General features: G+C 39.5%; 2 protein-coding genes across 3 annotated transcripts in view; one reads left to right on the top strand and one right to left on the bottom strand.

Annotated features, from left to right (window-relative positions):
* KCNJ5 (potassium inwardly rectifying channel subfamily J member 5) overlaps positions 1–12810 on the top strand; it is a 253758-nt gene extending 240948 nt beyond the window's left edge. The window contains exon 4 of the transcript XR_009245370.1: positions 12795–12810. The gene's annotated coding sequence lies outside the window, so the exon portion shown is untranslated. The remainder of the gene's footprint in view (positions 1–12794) is intronic.
* Positions 1–18912, bottom strand: part of ARHGAP32 (Rho GTPase activating protein 32) — a 309647-nt gene that overhangs the window by 150855 nt on the left and 139880 nt on the right. Inside the window, exons 3-4 of one of the 2 annotated variants that reach the window (XM_058664112.1) lie at positions 6273–6364; positions 5251–5335 (exon numbers count right to left, since the gene is read on the bottom strand). In XM_058664112.1, coding sequence (XP_058520095.1) covers positions 5251–5335; positions 6273–6364 — 177 coding nt within the window. Of the gene's footprint in view, positions 1–5250; positions 5336–5701; positions 5719–6272; positions 6365–18912 lie in introns of those variants that run through there. The other variant, XM_058664113.1, reaches the window with a different exon arrangement.

Raw genomic sequence — 18912 nt, 5'->3', positions numbered from 1 at the left:
ATTTACGCCGGGTTATAAGCACCTGTCTTATCTGTAGTAAAACTGGTAACTGAGAGACCAACACTGAAGTGCAGGGAGTAAAGCTGCACCCGGCAATGCCGATAGCTCGTGGGTGTCAGTTTCTGACCCAGCTCCTCCACTTCCAATCTGGCTCCCTGCTACTGGCCTGGGAAAGCAGCAAAAGATGGGGCAAGAATTTGGACCCTGAATGCCCATGTGAGAGCTCTAAATGAAGCTCCTAATCTTGGCTTTGGTTGGCCCAGTCCTGGCCACTGGAGCCTTCTTGGGAGAAGGAGGAAGGGTAAGGGAAGACTGTCTCTCTCTTCACTCTAAGTAACTCTGACTTTTTCCTTAAGAAATAGACTTATAGAGCTAAGAAAAAAATTTTTAGAGGTGAAGCCTTTATGTTTTGGATATAGTTTAAGTGTGTCTTCCAAAGACAGGTTCTCATGCTAGCAGCCTGGCCCCAGGGTGTCAGTGGTGAGGTGGTGGACTCTAAAAGGCAGGTCTTAATGGAAGGTTATAACTAGGTCAAAGGAGGCACCATCCATGGGAAAGAGTAATGCTGGTCTCACAGAGTGACTTAGTTCTCTAGACAGCAGGTTGGCCAGCCCACAAACTTGATGCACCTCAAATGCAGCAGGTTCCTTTTCTGCTGCTCTTCCAGGGATGATCCTTTGCCACGATGCCAATGCCAGCTCCTTGTTTTTGGATCTCTGGAACTTTGAACTTTTCTTTATGACATATGAAGACTCAGCTTTTTTGTTACTAAAGCACGAAACAGACTAACACAAAGTCCTAAAGTTAGATACTAAACAGGCAACATATGACAGAGCTGTTTAGTACAGGACTGGTAACCTATCACAGACATATGTTACTGAGTTTTCTTCCCCCCTCTTGGAACGTATTTTTAATGTTACATTAAAAATAAGTAATACAGCATTCACTTTTCATAGACATGTTTAGAATAAAACATGCTAGGATTCGGATCAGCATTGTGGCACAAAGCATTTAAACTGCTGTTTGCAATGCCAGTCCCGCTTATCTGAGTCACAGTTCATACTCCGGCTGCCGGCCCCCCATCTAGGCCCTCCTACCAGGACTGGAAAGCAGAGGAGTTTGTAGGCTCATCACCCACATGGGAGACACAGGCTGAGTGGTGCCCTCCTGCTTTCAGCCTGTATCACCACTCCCCAGAGCAGCCATTTAGGGGTGAACCAGTGCATGAAGATCAGTAGGATCGCTCTCCCTCTCTTTCTCTTTCGTACACAACTGCACACAAACACATGCATGATGCTTTGACTCTTTCAAAATACAGATAAACTGAACAATAACAGGAGCCAGACTCTTGCTCCAGCAGGTTAAGCTGCAGTCTTCAGCATCAACAGCCCACATCAGAGCACTGACTCAAGTCCTAGCTGCAATACTTCAAATCCAGGTCCCTGATCGGCCTTGGGAAAGTAGAGGATAATGGCCCATATATCCAGGTCTCTACCATCAATGTAGGAGACCTGACAGAATGCCGTATTGCTGCCTTTATAATGATTTGAGGAGTAAAACTGGTGGACTAAAGATCTCTTAAAGATCTCTCTCTTTTTCTCTTTCTCTCCCTTCCTCCCTCCCTCCTGCCTCCCCCTTTCTCCTCTCCCTGTAACTCTATCAATATATAAATAAATCTATTACAAAAAGCAAGGTAGTTGTAAAATAACAAATAAGACTCCTAATTTAACTGCTAGGAGAGTTACATTATTTTTGGTTTTCCCGTGAATAGCAATCAGTTCATAAAAATGTAAAGAGAACAGCAAATCAAAAAAACATAAATATGTAAGTACAGCAGGTTGCTTTATACTTATTACAAGTTATCTCTCTACAGCTTAGTTAGTGGAAACTAGTGTTTTTTTTTTCCAAAGGCATATGACGCTGGCTGATCTCAACATGGAATAGAAGGAAAACAACCCTAGGCGATACAACAGATCCATCTCCAAAGATATTAAACAAATGCATAGCAAAACTGGCTGTAGAATGAATTTCATAGCAGAGGTGTCAGACAGAGCCTACACAGAGGGAAGGTTCTAGAGGGGAGTGGTAAGGTACAGCATGGCTGATTTCTTTTGATCTGCCTCAGTCCCTGTGTCCCAGAAGTCTGTCAGTAAACATGCATCTCATCTGCCTTACAAAGGGCCACAAGCTAAAATAATCACAGCTTTTTTCACCCATTTTTTTAGCCTGAGTACAAGAGCTACAGGTGGACAATATTACGAGTGATCAGAAAAATGTAAAGTGGTGCAACTCTTTAAGATGAAGACTGTAAGACTGTCCAGTGGTAGAAACTCCCTCAAATAGGTCCCTGCCCGCCTACCACAACTAACCATCGTCCTCAGTGGACGGGCTGCACCCTAACATGACCAGCAGGGACCAACGTCTCAGCTCAAACCCAGCCGAGTGATGACTCTTCCCCACCCACACCCTCAATGATCCCACTGTGAACTCTTCAATCATAAAGCAGAATAACAGAAGTCAACAGTTACGCTGCTCTTTGGTAAAACCTCATTCACTACATAGATATGAGAACCCAACAAGGACAAACGATGCGTGCAGGTTACAAGCTTCTTAAAGACCAGAAAGAAAATTAAAATAGATATTTGCTAACTGAAGTCAGTATTGTCTCTATTCCATGACAACACACTTACCATGAGCAGTTTTGTTTTCAATTTAAATCAGAAAATTCCTGATCTACTACATAAATAACATCAAATTTTCACATACTTCATCTGATTTTAGATCTCTAGATTACTAATTCTGTTCTTGATGTACTTCAAAACTCTCGCACAACACAAGTTGCCTTAAAAAAGTCCATCTCACCCTTGTATAAAAATAAGTGAATTAACTAGAAAATAATTTATCTAAAATGTAGCCTATGAAATCAGATATATTACAACACTTAATTGCCAGAAAATGAAAATACATTCATTACTATTTTTTTAAGATTTATTTTATTTTTATTGGAAAGACAGATAAACAGAGAGGAAGATCTGCTGATTCACTCTCCAAGCAACCGCAATGACAGAAACTGAGCTGATCTGAAGTGCCTCCTCCAGGTCTCCCACATAGCTGCAGGGTCCCAGGCTTTGGGCCATCCTTGACTGCTTTTCCAGGCTACAAGGAGCTGGATGGGAAACAGGGTCACTGTGATTAGAACTGGTGCCCATAAGGGATCCCGGCACGTGCAAGGTAAGGCCTTTAGCAGTTAGGCTACTGTGCCGGGCCCTTGTACTATTTTCTTACTCAGCTCTTCCTAACAAATTTATCATTGGTAACTGCAATTTCAGGGATGTATCCATTAAACCAACAAAATATCTTTGTTTGATGTCATAACAATCAAGTATTACAAATCTCATGCTTTTTTAAGTTATCAATCTGAAAGACAAATGAATGTCATTTTCATAGAATCTGCAGAACAAATTGATCTAATTTGCTACAAAATAAAATTATAAACATTACAGCATCAATCACGTCTTCTAAGTTTTCTTTTGTAGAAAGAATGAAAACCGGGGTGACCAGCAAAAGGGAGAGAACCTTATCTATATAATGCACAGAAATTAAAATATTTTAACTTTTTAGCCTACTTTAAAAGATGAATATATAAAAAAGTCTTTTTTCTCCTAAGAAAATATCATTCTAAAAATATTAAAAATGGGCTGGTTTAGTGGCACAGTATGCTAATCCTCAGTCTGCAATACCAGCACCCCATATAAGCGCCAGCTTATGTCTCAGCTGCTCTACTTCCCATCTAGTTCCCTGCTCATGGTCTGAGAAAGTCCGTGGGTCCCTGCACCCCTGTGGGAGACATGCAGGAAACTCCTGGCTCTTGGCTTCAGACTGGCTCAGCTCTGGACACTGCAGCCATTTGGGAAGTGAGGCAGCAGATAAATGACCTTTCTCTATATGTGTCTCTCCTTCTTTGATATTATTCTTTGAAATACAAAAAATAAAAATTAAAATTTTCACAAAATAGTAAATAAAATTTTTGATTTTTAAAAAATATTAACTTGTCAATAACTTATAGCAAGAGTGAACTATTTGGGCCCTGCACAGTGGCCTAGCGGCTAAGGTCCTCGCCTTGAAAGCTCCGGGATCCCATATGGGCGCCGGTTCTGATCCCGGCAGCTCCACTTCCCATCCAGCTCCCTGCTTGTGGCCTGGGAAAGCAGCTGAGAACGGCCCAATGCATTGGGTCCCTGCACCCATGTGGGAGACCCGGAAGAGGTTCCAGGTTCCCGGCATCGGATCGGCGCGTACCAGCCGTTGCGGCTCACTTGGGGAGTGAATCATCGGATGGAAGATCTTCCTCTCTGTCTCTCCTCCTCTCTGTATATCTGACTTTGTAATAAAAATGAACAAATCTTTAAAAAAAAAAAAAGAGTGAACTATTTAACTCTGGGTCAACAAGTTAGATTCTATAATTATAAATAAATGGAAAAACCACTAACATAGTATTTTTAAAAAATAATCAAGCAAAACCAATTTAATCTGCCAAGTATCAAAAGTTAATTAAGAAAATAAGAAAGTTAAATAATTTCAGAACACAAAGCTATTCATTCCACAGACCTACAGACATATGAACACGATATATGATTCAGGACATAATACCAGACAAAGAAAGGAGAAATAACTGACTTTACTTAATGGATATATGTTAATTATGTTAATCTGATGGTTAATTTAATGCATGAATTATGAAATTAATTCACACAGAGCTTCTGTTTTAATCAACAGAAGGGAATTTTTAAAATTACCTCAACCGGGCCCTGCGCCATGGCCTGACAGCTAAAGTTCTCGCCTTAAAAGCTCCCGGAATCCCATATGGGCGCCAGTTCTAATCCTGGCAGCTCCACTTCCCATCCAGCTCCCTGCTTGTGGCCTGGGAAAGCAGTCGAGGATGGCCCAAAGCCTTGGGACCCTGCGACCATGTGGGAGACCTGGAGAAAGTTCCTGGCTCCTGGCTTCGGATCAGCACAGCACCGGCTGTTGCACTCACTTGGGGAGTGAATCATCGGATGGAAGATCTTCCTCTCTGTCTCTCCTCCTGTCTATATCTGACTTTGTAATAAAAAAAGTAAAATAAATCTTTTTTTTAAAAATTACCTCAACCAGTAAGACATTAATAGAATTAAAAGTATTTTATATTTGCATGTGTGTGTATGTGTATAAATAATTCATTCATGACATTAAAAAATATCTTGACTATACCTGTATGCTGCCAAACTCAACATTCTCATAATGGAAATGCGCACACTCAGCCATCTTCGGAAAGTGACCTTTAGTGAAGGGTAACCTGAAGTACATCAAAATAAATAGAATTATGATGATGTAATAGTCAAAATTACAAAGTCTAAAGAGAAAGCACAGTGAATCTGAGAGCTCATGCAAGCAAAAATACTTAATAAGCACATGCGCGTGATATGTAGGGCCACACAAATTGTCTCAAAAAACACACAGAATCAAATAAAATATTTGCATTTAGTGCACACATCAAAAACAAGATACATATGTATATATTATATATATTATACACACACTCATCTAATCTTCACCTAAGTCAGTATCCACAAAAAATATACTTATATAAATTTGAAGGAAATTAATTCTGAACAGCCAGCTTCTAACCAGAAGCAACACAAAGTACAAAACCATGTATTACCTGTGAATGTTGTCACAACCCATCAGTCCTGTGGTTGGAGACCTGGATGTATAATGAACATTTTTATCCTGTCTTCCCTCTACATACACAGGAAGTACATCCATCTAATATTTTTATAAGTGAAAAGACAGCTTTTACATTTAAAGCAAAACAGGATACCTTCAGCTACTTCACTTAGCAGTCAACTCTTGGAATCTACTTTAGGCCCTTGAAGGGAAAACCGAAATCTAGCAATCTTTGTAAGTGACACATCTATTTGTCTAAATGAATAAGAACAAACCTTAAGAATAACAAGAAGGTTATGCTTGCTCTATTCCTGTTAAAGAAATGTGATCTTAAACACAATAGTATTCATCGTTTTATGATAAAAATAAACAATAAAGATAGACATGCAAATAATCTGCAGACCTGCTGCACTTACTGGTGAGCTACAGTTCAAGGGAATGGCCTAACCTAACGGATGCACAGAAATCATATTTAATAAGGAATTTAGACAAAAGTTCTGAGGACAACAAAAGAGCTGGTTTCATTTCCAGGAATCCTTTCAGACCCACCATAGAATAAAACTTACTTTTTCACGTGTTTAACCTTCATGCTGGCTGTACTGCCACATGTCTTAAGAGTAAGATCTCCAGGAATCTCTGGCACATCAGCTCCTCTCGCCTTGAAAAACAAAAACAAAACATGTATGGGCTATCACTTTGGCATCAAAATGTCCTTAAAAACTAGATGGTAATTAATTTTTGATAGCTCTTCTGATTTGTACCAACAGGAACACATTTTGCTATAATAGTCTCTTCTTAAAATTCGTGCTTATCTGACTTTTAATTGTTAATTAGTAATTAAAAATTCTCATTAAGCTTTATCTTATTAAGAGAAAACTTCCTGTGAAAATAAGAACTATCATGCTTTGTAATCAAATTCTAAAATCAAGTTAAGAATCTACTTCAAAGTACAATCTCCCCAGGAATTGCTGAAATAAAATAATCTCAGTAACAATTATTAATAAAAGCTAAAGCAGTAACGTGAACTTAATGAGAGGATCACAACATGCATTTCTCACTGTAAAACCCAAAATGACAGGTATATATTACTTACAATACTTCTAACTTATTCCTTAGGCTGTCACAGTTTCAATTTAAATTTCACAGAATTAAATTTTTCACAAAATTAAATTTTCTCAGAACTAAATTTTAACTGTACTATTTTAAAAACTGAAAACTCAAAAAAAAATTCTTAATGGTTTAGATGACATAAAAGTCAAACCCAAAAGCCTATCTTCAAAAACAAATTTATGCTACAATATCTATAATTTATGACACAAAAAAATGTAAACTGATAGTTTATATCCCATGATGATAACCGCATGATTCAACAGGAAAGAATAATATGAGATGAGCTCTTAAAATGAATGAGAGCAGAACTGCAAATTTAATATATATATTAAATGTTTCCTTGTTTTAAAAAACAGCAAAGATTGTAACCCTCACCAATGTCAGCTAGAATTGGGGGTGGACCAGACTACAGCACCTACTGGCAAATGCCGAGGCAAGGGGGGCCACAGCAGACTGGGCCACAGTACCCAGCCAGCACATGTGAGAACCAGAGAGGGAAGGGGCAAAACCACAAGGAGAAAAGTGGAAGGCGCCCTGCTGGACTGCCACTCCCACTGGAGAGCATGAGTTGGGATGGGGGCAGACCAGATCAGGCAGGGCTACAACACCTGTGGATCTCATGTGAGCTGGCTCAGGGAAAAGCCAGGTTGGGCTGACTGTTTTGAGTGGTGCAAGCATAAATAAGAGTGGGTGAGGGTTGGTTGGGCTTTGCCGCACCATCAACTGGCAGATGCTCACACTGGAGGCTAATTCTGTCAAGTTAAACTGCAGAACCACCTGGAGAGTACATGTTCTAGGAGTAGGAGTAGCCCAGTAGAGAAACAGTGGGCACCTCCCTCTTGGGTTATCACTCACACTGGAGAGCATGAAAACCAGGACTGGGGCAATGGTGGCTAGACAGAATGGCATCTGCCACCAGGTGTGTGGACTGGATAATGGGCCTAGTTGGTTTAAACTAGGCTTCAATGCCCATTGAGCTGAATGGGATGTGGGACAGACTGGACTAGTCTACTGTATATACTGGCAAACACGGGAACTAGGACAAGCGGCGAGCCTGGTGGGAGTTACTGCGGGTCATTCTGACTAGGCTGTGGTTCCCACTGGCTTGCATGAGGGATGAGTGTGTGCTGGGCAGAATCAGGCTGGAATACAACACCCACTGTTTAGTGTAGAAGACAGGTCTGGAAACAGAACTGACCCAGCAATTTCAACTGCCAGCATGTGCATAAGCTTATTGGGGTGACGGACCGTGCCAGACCCTGTACTGGCAAGCACACACAAGAATCTGGTCTGGGATCACCTTGGACAAAGTTTCTTTGCGGATTTCCCCAATTGAACTGCTGGACTTAGAACACCAACCATGAAGAGAAGTGCAGGTTCCATGGTCAGACCATGCAAGAGTCAAAGCTGAGCCTCCTCAGAGGCTCAGATGGAGCAGAGGAGAGCACACCCAGGTGCACATGCAGGGTATGGCAGTTTATCGGAACCTGCAACAGACACCTGGCACCACAACAGAGGATGGAGGACAAAACAAATCATCAATTCCACCAGCCATGTGTTGGCACTGAAAATCTGAGCAAATGGAGACTCCAAGGTGGACTATGTCTATCAGTGGATTCTGCAGTATTTCACTGTACTTGGAATGGCGAGATTGGCAGCAATTCAGAAGTGTTGAATTATCAAAACCACTTGATCAAGACCCTCAGAGCATGCCACACTTCAGGGACCCTGGGATGGGTGGGAGGCTAAGTGGGGCTTCTCCCTTCATCTCACCCTTACCCCAGATACAGAAAATAATAATAATAATATGGAAACAATAGTTTTACCCACTTTCCTGTAGCCCTTGACCCTTTGTGCTCTAATCAATTACATAAAGATAATCAAAATAAAATAATTACAAAAAAAAACCAGCCAGGATAAGTTGGATAAATGCTTTAAAAAAAAAAAACATTTTTTTTTTTTAGAAACATGAAGTAACAAAATAAGAATGTGTAGGAATTAACCCTTCGCATATTATCATAATTCATCGGGCATAACTTATTCTTGACAAGTTCCTTTCTTTGGCAAATTTAACTTTTTACAGGGGTTGATATTTCATGATCAATTGTTCTTACAAGTCTTTTTATTCCAAAAAGAAAACAATATTTACTATATGCTTCAGTAACGAAACAGAACTCAGTTCTTCTTGCAATTAATACAGAGATTCACTAAAATTTTAACAAATTTAAGACTGCATCTTTCCTTATTTTACCTCTACCTTGAAAGCGAACTTTTTCATAATACTCAGTTATTATTATTTCTCATTATCCTTCAGCAGGGACTCCCTATTGATAAAAAATATTTCTTGAAAGACTAAAATAAAATTTAAAGAGAAACAAAGGATCACCTAACAAAACAAGCTGGCAAACTTTTCCTTCAAGGATAATCTGTCTCTGCCACTATCCAAACTGTAAACTTGGTACAACGGTACAAAAGCCCACACACTCATGAACAGATATGATCATGTTCCAATCTACTTTTATTTGCCAAAAGAGTTAGCCACCAAGTTGCAGGTGGCCAGCATCTGACCTAAGAGTTTGATGCCACAGTGAACAAACCATGATGCAACTTACATACTGCATTGTCCAAATTATTGCACTGTCATAATTTAACTGAGACACCATCTTCAAAGTCTGCATCTTTGTTTCACTGAAAATTTTGATAATATTTTTAAAAATTTGATGAGATTTAAAAATATGACAATTGATGATTTTCTGTTTTCTATCAATCACAGAAAAGCAATAAAGATAAAATGTCTTAAAGAAACACCAAAAGATAAAAGGAAGATACAGCAACTCTCCAGACTGATACAGATATAAGCAACCATGCAGGGCATGGGCAGATGTTTGGCATCACAGTGAAGACTTTGAAACAACTGCTACCCAGGTTGGAGTGCGTGGCTTCAAATCTGGGATCCACTTCCAATTCTAGTTTCCTGCCTCTGCACACCATGGCAGGTCACCAATAGTGGCCCAAAACTCCACATGGGAGACCTGGCATGAATTCCTGGCTCCTGACTTGGCCATGGCTCAAACCTATTGCAGACATCTGGAAAACGAAAGTGAATGAGAGTTTATCACCACCATGACCATAAAATCTCTGACTCTCAAAAAAGTAAACATAAATCATTCTGAAAAAAATTAATTGCTTTGACGGACTGACAATGTCCCTGGTGAATAAAAATGATAATTACACAATCCAGTTCCAAAGACAACAGGCTGTATTCTCCTCTAGTTAGTCACTGAACAGAAAAAAATGTTCTTAGGCAATATTTACAGAAACTTAGATCACATTGTCTTCTATTTTTTTTTTTTAAAGATTTTATTATTACTGAAAAGCCGGATATACACAGAGGAGGAGAGACAGAGAGGAAGATCTTCCATCCGATGTTTCACTCCCCAAGTGAGCCGCAACGGGCCGGTACGCGCCAACCGATGCCGGGACCAGGAACCTCTTCCAGGTCTCCCACGCGGGTGCAGGGTCCCAAAGCTTTGGGCCGTCCTCAACTGCTTTCCCAGGCCACAAGCAGGGAGCTGGATGGGAAGTGGAGCTGCCGGGATTAGAACCGGCGCCCATATGGGATCCCAGGGCTTTCAAGGCGAGGACCTTAGCCGCTAGACCACGCCGCCGGGCCCAACATTGTCTTCTATTTTTAAAAAGTGATTCTTACATCTTTACATTTATTTACCAAAATTTACTACACATGCTGATTTTTTTTTAAGATTTATTTATTTATTACAAAGATATACAGAGAGGAGACGCAGAGAGGAAGATCTTCCGTCCGATGATTCACTCCCCAAGTGAGCGCAATGGCCAGTGCTGTGCCGATCCAAACCCAGGAGCCAGGAACTTCTTTTAGGTCTCCCACGAGGGCGCAGGGTCCCAAGACATTGGGCCGACCTGGACTGCTTTCTCAGGCCACAAGCAGGGAGCTGGATGGGAAGTGGAGCGTTCAAGGTGAGGACTTTAGCTGCTAGGCCATGGCGCAGGGCCCACATGCTGATTTTCTATGATTAAATTCTAGCAGTGTTTTTTATTAAATTCAATAGTTTCTAGCAGTGTTTTTTTCCTTATTTCTTGTAGGAATTGTGGATAAAATGAGTTAGGAAAACAAAAGAATCAAAAGGATCCAACTGCTAAAGTTTCCAAAAGGTGACGACTATTCAGAAGACCAAAAATTATTTTCTTTTGCAAACACTTCCCAGTGATGAATAGGCTACATCTCTAACAGCTGAAGAAAAATTAGGAAACCTGCCCGTGAAAACATGTCATCCATATGAGAGAGGCACAGCACAGACGACACAGCTCTACAGAAAAGACTGCAGTGTCAGTGGGAACATGACAAAGTTAAACCCACTGGCCACACAAAGGAGCCTAAAATATACAAACTGCAAGTTAGGTAAATAAACCAAAATATGGTCAAGTAATTTTAGAGGATCAACAGTCATCAGTTTGTGATCACACAGGATCAGTCTAATAGCATTTTCTTACAATCCAAAAAACTTCCAACCACATATGACCACAAATTATATTTCTGTAAGTGAAACTAAGTTGGTTCAATTTACTCCTTTAATATAGACAGAATTAAAAGGAAACTATTACTTAATACCCAATAAACTAAAAGGTTTTATCTATATTCCTCCCCAAAAATATTGAATTTCTACTCCAAATACATTGCTTGTGTCATTTTATTCTGTTCTCCAGAGATTTTAACAAATTGCTTAAAAAGCACAAAATACGCAAAATGCTGTCACATGGGAAACTGATGGAATTCCAAGATGCTGACTGTCACACACGCCCGCTCCAGCCACTGCAGTCACTTAAGAATGGAACCAGCCAACAAAGATCTATTTATCTCTGTCTCTCCGCCTTTCAAAATAATTAGCTGATTTTCCCTACTGACTCATTCTTGATCATCACTTACTTATGTTTCCACAACAAAACTTGTAATAGCACTCCACAGAAACAGCACTTTTCAGCAACTAAAATTAAAGAGACCAGAGAAGACAACCAACATATGTTCTTAAAAACGCACACCATTTCCATGTAAACTCTGTCTGTGGCAAAGCAACAGTAAACTCCAGAAGTGAAGACACCCAGATCTCAGAGTCCCTGAGTTCATTACAGGTTCCAGCCCCCGACCACTGCAGATCCCAGGATTCAGGAGTTATCCTTCAAGTACTTAGATTCCCATCAATTTATGGGAGACCTGGATTGCATTCCCAGCTCCCAGCTCCCAGCTCCAGCCCCAGTATAATTGGGCATGTGCGTACAGAGCCAATCAATGAAAGTTCATCTTTTCACTATAGCTCTCTCCTTCCCTCAATCTCAAACAAATAAAAATATTTGATTTAAAAAATTTAAGATTTATTTTAATTGGAAAGTCAGATATAACAGAGAGAAGGAAGGACAGGCAGAAAGATTTTCTGTCCACCGACTGACTCCCCAAGAGGCCGCAACAGCTGGGGCTGAGCCAATCTGAAGACAGGAGCCCAGAGCCTCTTCTGGTTCTCCCACATGGGTGCAGGATCCCAAGGCTTTGGGAGGTCCCTGATTGCTTTCCCAGGCCACAAGCAGAGAGCTGGATGGGAAGTAGAGCAGCCAGGACACAAACCGGCACCCATATGGCATCCTGGCACTTGCTAGGCAAGGATTTAGACACTGAGCCATCATGTTAGGCCCTGATTTTTAAAAATTCTATACATTCATCTCTAATGATCAACTGACTTTCTTCAAAAGTAAATTAGTATTATCTGTAGGGCAGGTTTGGAAGAGGAATATTCTTTTAACTTTTCTTTACTGTGGAAGAATTTTATTTCATTTTCAAAGACAAAGGGAAACTTTGCTGCATACATTATTCTAGTCCAATAATTTGTTCCTCTTAGAATCTGGAATATGTCACTCCATTCTCTTGTGGCCTCTACAGTTCCATGTAAGAGGTCTCCTGTGTGTTTAATTCGCATTCCTTTATATGTCAATTGCTCTTTTTTCAGATGCACATTTAAGGATCTTTTCCTTATGTTCCATTGAAGAGAGCTTAATTATCATGTGTTGTCCTGAAGATTGCTTTTGGTCAATCCTGTTGGGAGTTTTGTACCCCTCCTTGGGTGTTGTTTCCCAATTCTTTCTCTAGATTAGTGAAGTTTTCCTTTATTATTTAATTAAATACACTTTCAAACACAGCTTCTCTTCCTGCACCTTCTGGGACTCCCATAACTCTTGGTTTTGGCCTTTTAATAATGTCTTAATTCTTTTTTAGCTTGACCTTGCTCTACTTCCAGCTTTTTTATTGTTTCCCAAGGTGACAGGAAATATCTTCTAATTTGGAGATTCTTTCTTCTGCTGCACTGAATTTTTAATTTGCTCTATTGCTCCCTTCATTTCCAGTAATTCGGCTTGATTTTGTTTCAGTGTTGCTCTTTGTTGTGTTACGTATTCCTTAAATTCTTGCATGTGCTTCTTGCTGTTCATAAGAGGCTTTATAACAAGTGTTTTTAATTCTGTATCCCCTATTTTCTCGATGTCTTCACTCTAAGGTTGGCAAACACTTTTGCTCCTCTGCGGGGAGTCTTCAGTAACATTCTTGACAGAGAAAAGGAATAGCACCCACTAAAACCAAAGGCAAATGTGAAGGACATCCCAGTAAAATAACAACAGTGACAAAATCAATGAACAACCCATTACTAAATGACAGGAACAAATTACCAACTATTTATATTAACCCTCAATGTTAATGGCTTAAACTCATCAATCAAATGTCATAGACTAGTAAACTGGATTAAAAACACAGAACCCATCAATTTGTTGCCTACAGGAGACACATTTTACCAACAAAGATCATCAGAAACTATATCTCACGGATTTTGACATTTTAGCTTCATTTCTTCAAAACACACTTTTTCTCATTAAATCCTTTAATGACTCAGATCATACAGTAATATCACTTTCTTCAGGAAGATTCTTGATTTTCTTTAGCATTTCTTCAGCAACACATTAGTCATTCAGTAGCATGTTATTTAACTTCATGGAGTTATAAGTTTCTATTTTTTCTTGCAGTTGTTGATTTTGTTTTGTGGCTTTTCACTTGGAGGGATTTATAGTGACTGTGTAGTAGACACTGACATTTTTAGATGTGAGGATGTATCTCTACTTCCGGATTGAGGATGGACTCCCAGTGAAACTGTTGGATGTATTTTGACAATAAGATGTTGGACACTCTGACCATTATCTGTGCCCACAATGATGGACTTAGGACTTTCTATGAAGAACTATGCTGTTGTAACGATATGCGACAACTCAGTGGGGGGTGGGTGGGCTAAAGGAAGGGACTTGGGAAATCTCAGGTCTTATGGAACTGTATTATAAAATGATAGAAGAAGAGGAAGAAGAAGAAGAAGAAGAAGAGGAGGAGGAGGAAGAAGAGGAAAAAGAAGAGGAAAAAGAAGAAGAAGAAAGTAATTATCGAAAACCAAGGCTTCGAAACCTTTAAAGGAAATAATACATCGAACACTGATTTTATTGCCTGTTTCCCACATTCACTTCCATACCTCTTAATTTCACTATGTGATTCAACTAACAATGTGTTCACTATCCTAATTTATACAACCCTATCTTTGAAAGTCTAATTCAAATGCACATATTGCATTTAAGCCTATACCAGTCATGGAACCGTCTAAGAAAGTAAAAAAATAGATTACCCAATCTGAAAGATTAAAACATTTAAGAAAGGTTGAAAAATCTGAACAGATCCACAGATATCTATTGGGCAACTGAACACATCTTTTAAAGTCTGAAGTTAAAGAAAAATAAACAACAACAAAAAATTAGAATAGAGGAAAAAAACCTGGATCCCTAAAAGCTTTACAAATGTGTTGAGAGATAAATATTTATGAATCAATAAAAATCTATGAACCAGAAATTCCTTAAGAGCACAGAAAAACATACATCCATTATATAAAGGCATAGAGGTAACAAGGAGAAAAATGCTGACTGTGGGTTTTTGAGCAGAAAGCACAGAACCAGAAGAGAGCAGAACAGTACACATAAAATTATGAAAAAATTCAACCCAGAAGCTTTATCAAATGAAAAAATATATAGAAATGAAGTAAAACTAATGATATACTCAGATATAAGAAAATTAAAACAATCTGTCACCAATGGATAGGCTCCAAAGTTAGTATTAAAGGTTCTTCAGGTAAAAATATAATTTGGATTATATGCATTTTCTGGTATGACACCAAAAACAATAAAACATTAGATACATGTAACAGAAAGCCAATGTTCACTTAAATTCTCTATGTGCAAATGGAAGCAGACCTTGTAACAATGTTTGAAAACTGAAACTGTAATGCCTGTAACCACTAGCCCTAAAGGAAGGGACCTAAATGAGGATAACTGCAAATTTTTACTTGAATTGCAAAATAATTTTGAGTAGAATATGAAAAGCTAAGTAAAACTAACAATATACTAAAAACAGAAAGTATCACGACCAAGTGAATAATCTCAGGATTGTTAAATTGATTAAATGTGTAAAAACAAATCAATGTAGCTCATTACACAAACTAAAAATAAGAAAATAGTCATATGATATTCTTTAAGGCGGTAAAACCATCTGAAAACATTCTAAAACCTATTGATAAAAAGAAGAAATATCTTATGAGAAACCAACATGCACTCCTATGCTCATAGCAGCACAATCAGTAATTGCAAAAACATGGAAGCAGCCAAAATGCCCATCAACAGAGGATTGGATAAGAAAGCTATGGTTCATCTACTCCATGGAATACTACTCAGCTATTAAAAAAAACAAAATGCAGTTCTTTGTGGCCAAATGGGCCAAACTGGAAACCATAATGCTAAGGGAAATGAGCCAATCCCAAAAGGTTAAATAACACATGTTTGCCTTAATTTAAGATGATATGATCTTATGTATAACATGTTATGTTTTGAATGTTATATGTTGTGTATAAACTAAAATTGAAATGTCAATGAGGTGGTCACAGAAGGTGGCTGGGAACTCGCATTTACTTTTAACATATTGGTTACTCATTACTATATCAATTAATTCCATAATGATGTAAATTTTTGCTGATGGTATGTTGGAGCTTTCAATTGACTGGGATGATACTCTGCTAGCTCTGTCTTCAGACCAGAAAGGGTCTACCTAAGAAGCTGTTGAACTTGACTGGACAATAAGATGCTGGACTCTATGTTTGGTATACGCTTGCAATGGGGGAATCTCAACTGAACTTGAGCTGTGGTTATGCAACAAGGTGGAGGAATCCACCATGGTGGGAGGGTATGGGGGGTGGGGGAGAACCCAAGTATCTATGTAACTGTGTCACATAATACAATGTAATTAATGAAGTTAAATAATAAATACTTAAAAAAAAAAGAAGAAATATCAGCAAACATAAGTCAAACTGATAAGAAGTAGAAAGAAAGAAACTAAGTCTTTTCAATTTCATAAATATTTTTCTTCATATTAAGCACAACACAAAGATACACTTAATTACCAAAGTTAATCAGCATTCTTTTGGAGTGCATAGCCAGCACAATAGGGAAAGTAAAAAGAAAAAAAAAGGTTATACACATGTAAAATCCAAAATAACACTCCATCTCTTAGAATTAATCTCAGAATTAAACAAATAATTCATCAAAAGATTTAGTAAAAGATATAATATGAAAATCAACATTTTTACATATTCATGTATGAACAACAAACAAGTAGAACACAAAATTTTAACACTGAAGAAAATATCAACTGCTTAGGCTCATGTCTTAAGAAATGGATGGATGTTCCATCCTCTTTAAACTCATGATGAAACCTCTGAAGAAATGGGACTTGGAAAATGATTATGTCACAAGTACTCCACCCCCAAGAATGAGATGGTTAATAAAAAAGGCCTGAACAGGGGCTGTTTGCCTCGTCGACTAGGGAGCACACAGGGGGCCATCTTTTAGAAACAGACCCCTCTAGACGGTGAATCTGCCTGCAGCCTGATTATGGACATCTCTCACGCCAGGACTGACAACACCAAGTTTACATTACTAAGATGCCTGGATCCAGGCCAGGCACAGTAGCCTCGTGGCTAAATCCTTGTCTTGCTTGTGCCTGGATCCCATATGGGCACCATTTATTTCCTGGCTGCTCCACTTCCCATTCAGCTCCCTATTTGTGGTCTGGAAAAGCAGCAAAACATGGCCAAAAGTCTTGGGACCCTGCACCCATGCAGAGACCTGGAAGAATTTCATGGCTCCTGCCTTTAGATCAGCTCAGCTCCAGCCACTGCAGTCAGTGAGGGGCAGAATCAGTGGATCGAAGATCTTTCTGTAGATCTGCCTTTCCAATAAAAAGAAATAATTTTTTTAAAAAGATGCTTGGATCCCTCCTGGAGTGCGTGGCTTTGATTCCAAGCTCTAGTTCCTCACTTGAGCAACATGCTAACACAGACCGCAAGACTGCAGTTACATTCTGAGTGACTGAGTTGCTACCACATACACAGAAGTCTGGACTTGTGTTACCAGATCCTGGCTTCAGCCCCAGCTGTGGGCATCTGAGAAAAGAAGCATGATATTGGAGCACACTAAAATTTCTCCCTCTGCCTTTGAAATAGAACTTGAAAAAGATTTAATCCTGTAAATAAAATAGTGAATCAAATCCATTAGTGTATTAATAAAAGCTTCAGAAGAAACTAATTTCGTTCCAGCTATACAATAACAATCTAATAATCTTAAAAACAGATTAGCATTTAATCTTAATTATAATAATGAATCTTGATTATATCAAGGCATACAACCAAGCATCAAGTTTTGTGATATACCAAAGTAATATATTTAGTTAAATTTGGAGGCAATGAAATACTAAAGGATGTTAAATCAGGTGCCACAGGAAGGAGGTAACATATTACAGGACTTTTATTTTTAACTTTCTCAATACACTTTTTAAAAATCTGTGTCTGGGGCCCGGCAGCGTGGCCTAGCGGCTAAAGTCCTCGCCTTGAAAGCCCCGGGATCCCATATGGGCGCCGGTTCTAATCCCGGCAGCTCCACTTCCCATCCAGCTCCCTGCCTGTGGCCTGGGAAAGCAGTTGAGGACGGCCCAATGCTTTGGGACACTGCACCCGCGTGGGAGACCCGGAAGAGGTTCCTGGTTCCCGGCATCGGTTTGGCGCGTACCGGCCCGTTGCGGCTCACTTGGGGAGTGAATCATCGGACGGAAGATCTTCCTCTCTGTCTCTCCTCCACTCTGTATATCTGGCTGTAATAAAATGAATAAATCTTTAAAAAAAAAATAAAATAAAATAAAAATCTGTGTCTGGGGCCCGGTGGCGTGGCCTAGCGGCTAAAGTCCTTGCCCTGAACGCCCCGGGATCCCATATGGGCACCAGTTCTAATCCCGGCAGCTCCACTTCCCATTCAGCTCTCTGCCTGTGGTCTGGAAAAGCAGTCGAGGACGGCCCAAAGCCTTGGGACCCTGTACCTGCAAGGGAGACCCGGAAAGAATTTTCTGTCTCCTGGGTTTGGATCGGCGCAGCACCGACTGTTGTAGTCACTTGGGAAATGATGGAAGATCTTCCTCTCTGTCTCTCCTCCTCTCTGTATATCTGACTTTGCCATAAAACTAAATAAATCTTTAAAAAAAATCTGTGTCTGCAAGGGTGTATGGCAGTATTATCACATTTATAAAAGAAAAGTGAAAGGGACACTACCACTCCACACAACAAACTCAAAGGGACTTTTTAAACGCTATGATCACAAGGGCAAGCATGTTGAGCTGCCACTCAGGCTGTATCAGCATGTCTGAGACCTCGTCCTGCCTACTGCCAGTGCAGAGCCCTGCTAATGTGCAGGTGACAGCTCATGACCCCTGCTACTTACAGAAAACACCCAGATGGAATTCTGGGCCTGCACCCGGCTGTTCCAAGTATTTGGGAAATGAGCCAAATAAGTTAAAAAATAAATAAATAAATAAATAAATAATTTTTTTCAGAAAGGCAACAAAGGCAAATAAAAATAAATCAAAAGTTCAGCAAGAATAAAATTTACAGCCCCGAG

Source organism: Ochotona princeps, chromosome 4 (assembly GCF_030435755.1).
Source record: "Ochotona princeps isolate mOchPri1 chromosome 4, mOchPri1.hap1, whole genome shotgun sequence".
Lineage (NCBI taxonomy): Eukaryota > Metazoa > Chordata > Mammalia > Lagomorpha > Ochotonidae > Ochotona > Ochotona princeps.
This window is presented reverse-complemented; position numbering and strand designations above follow the sequence as displayed.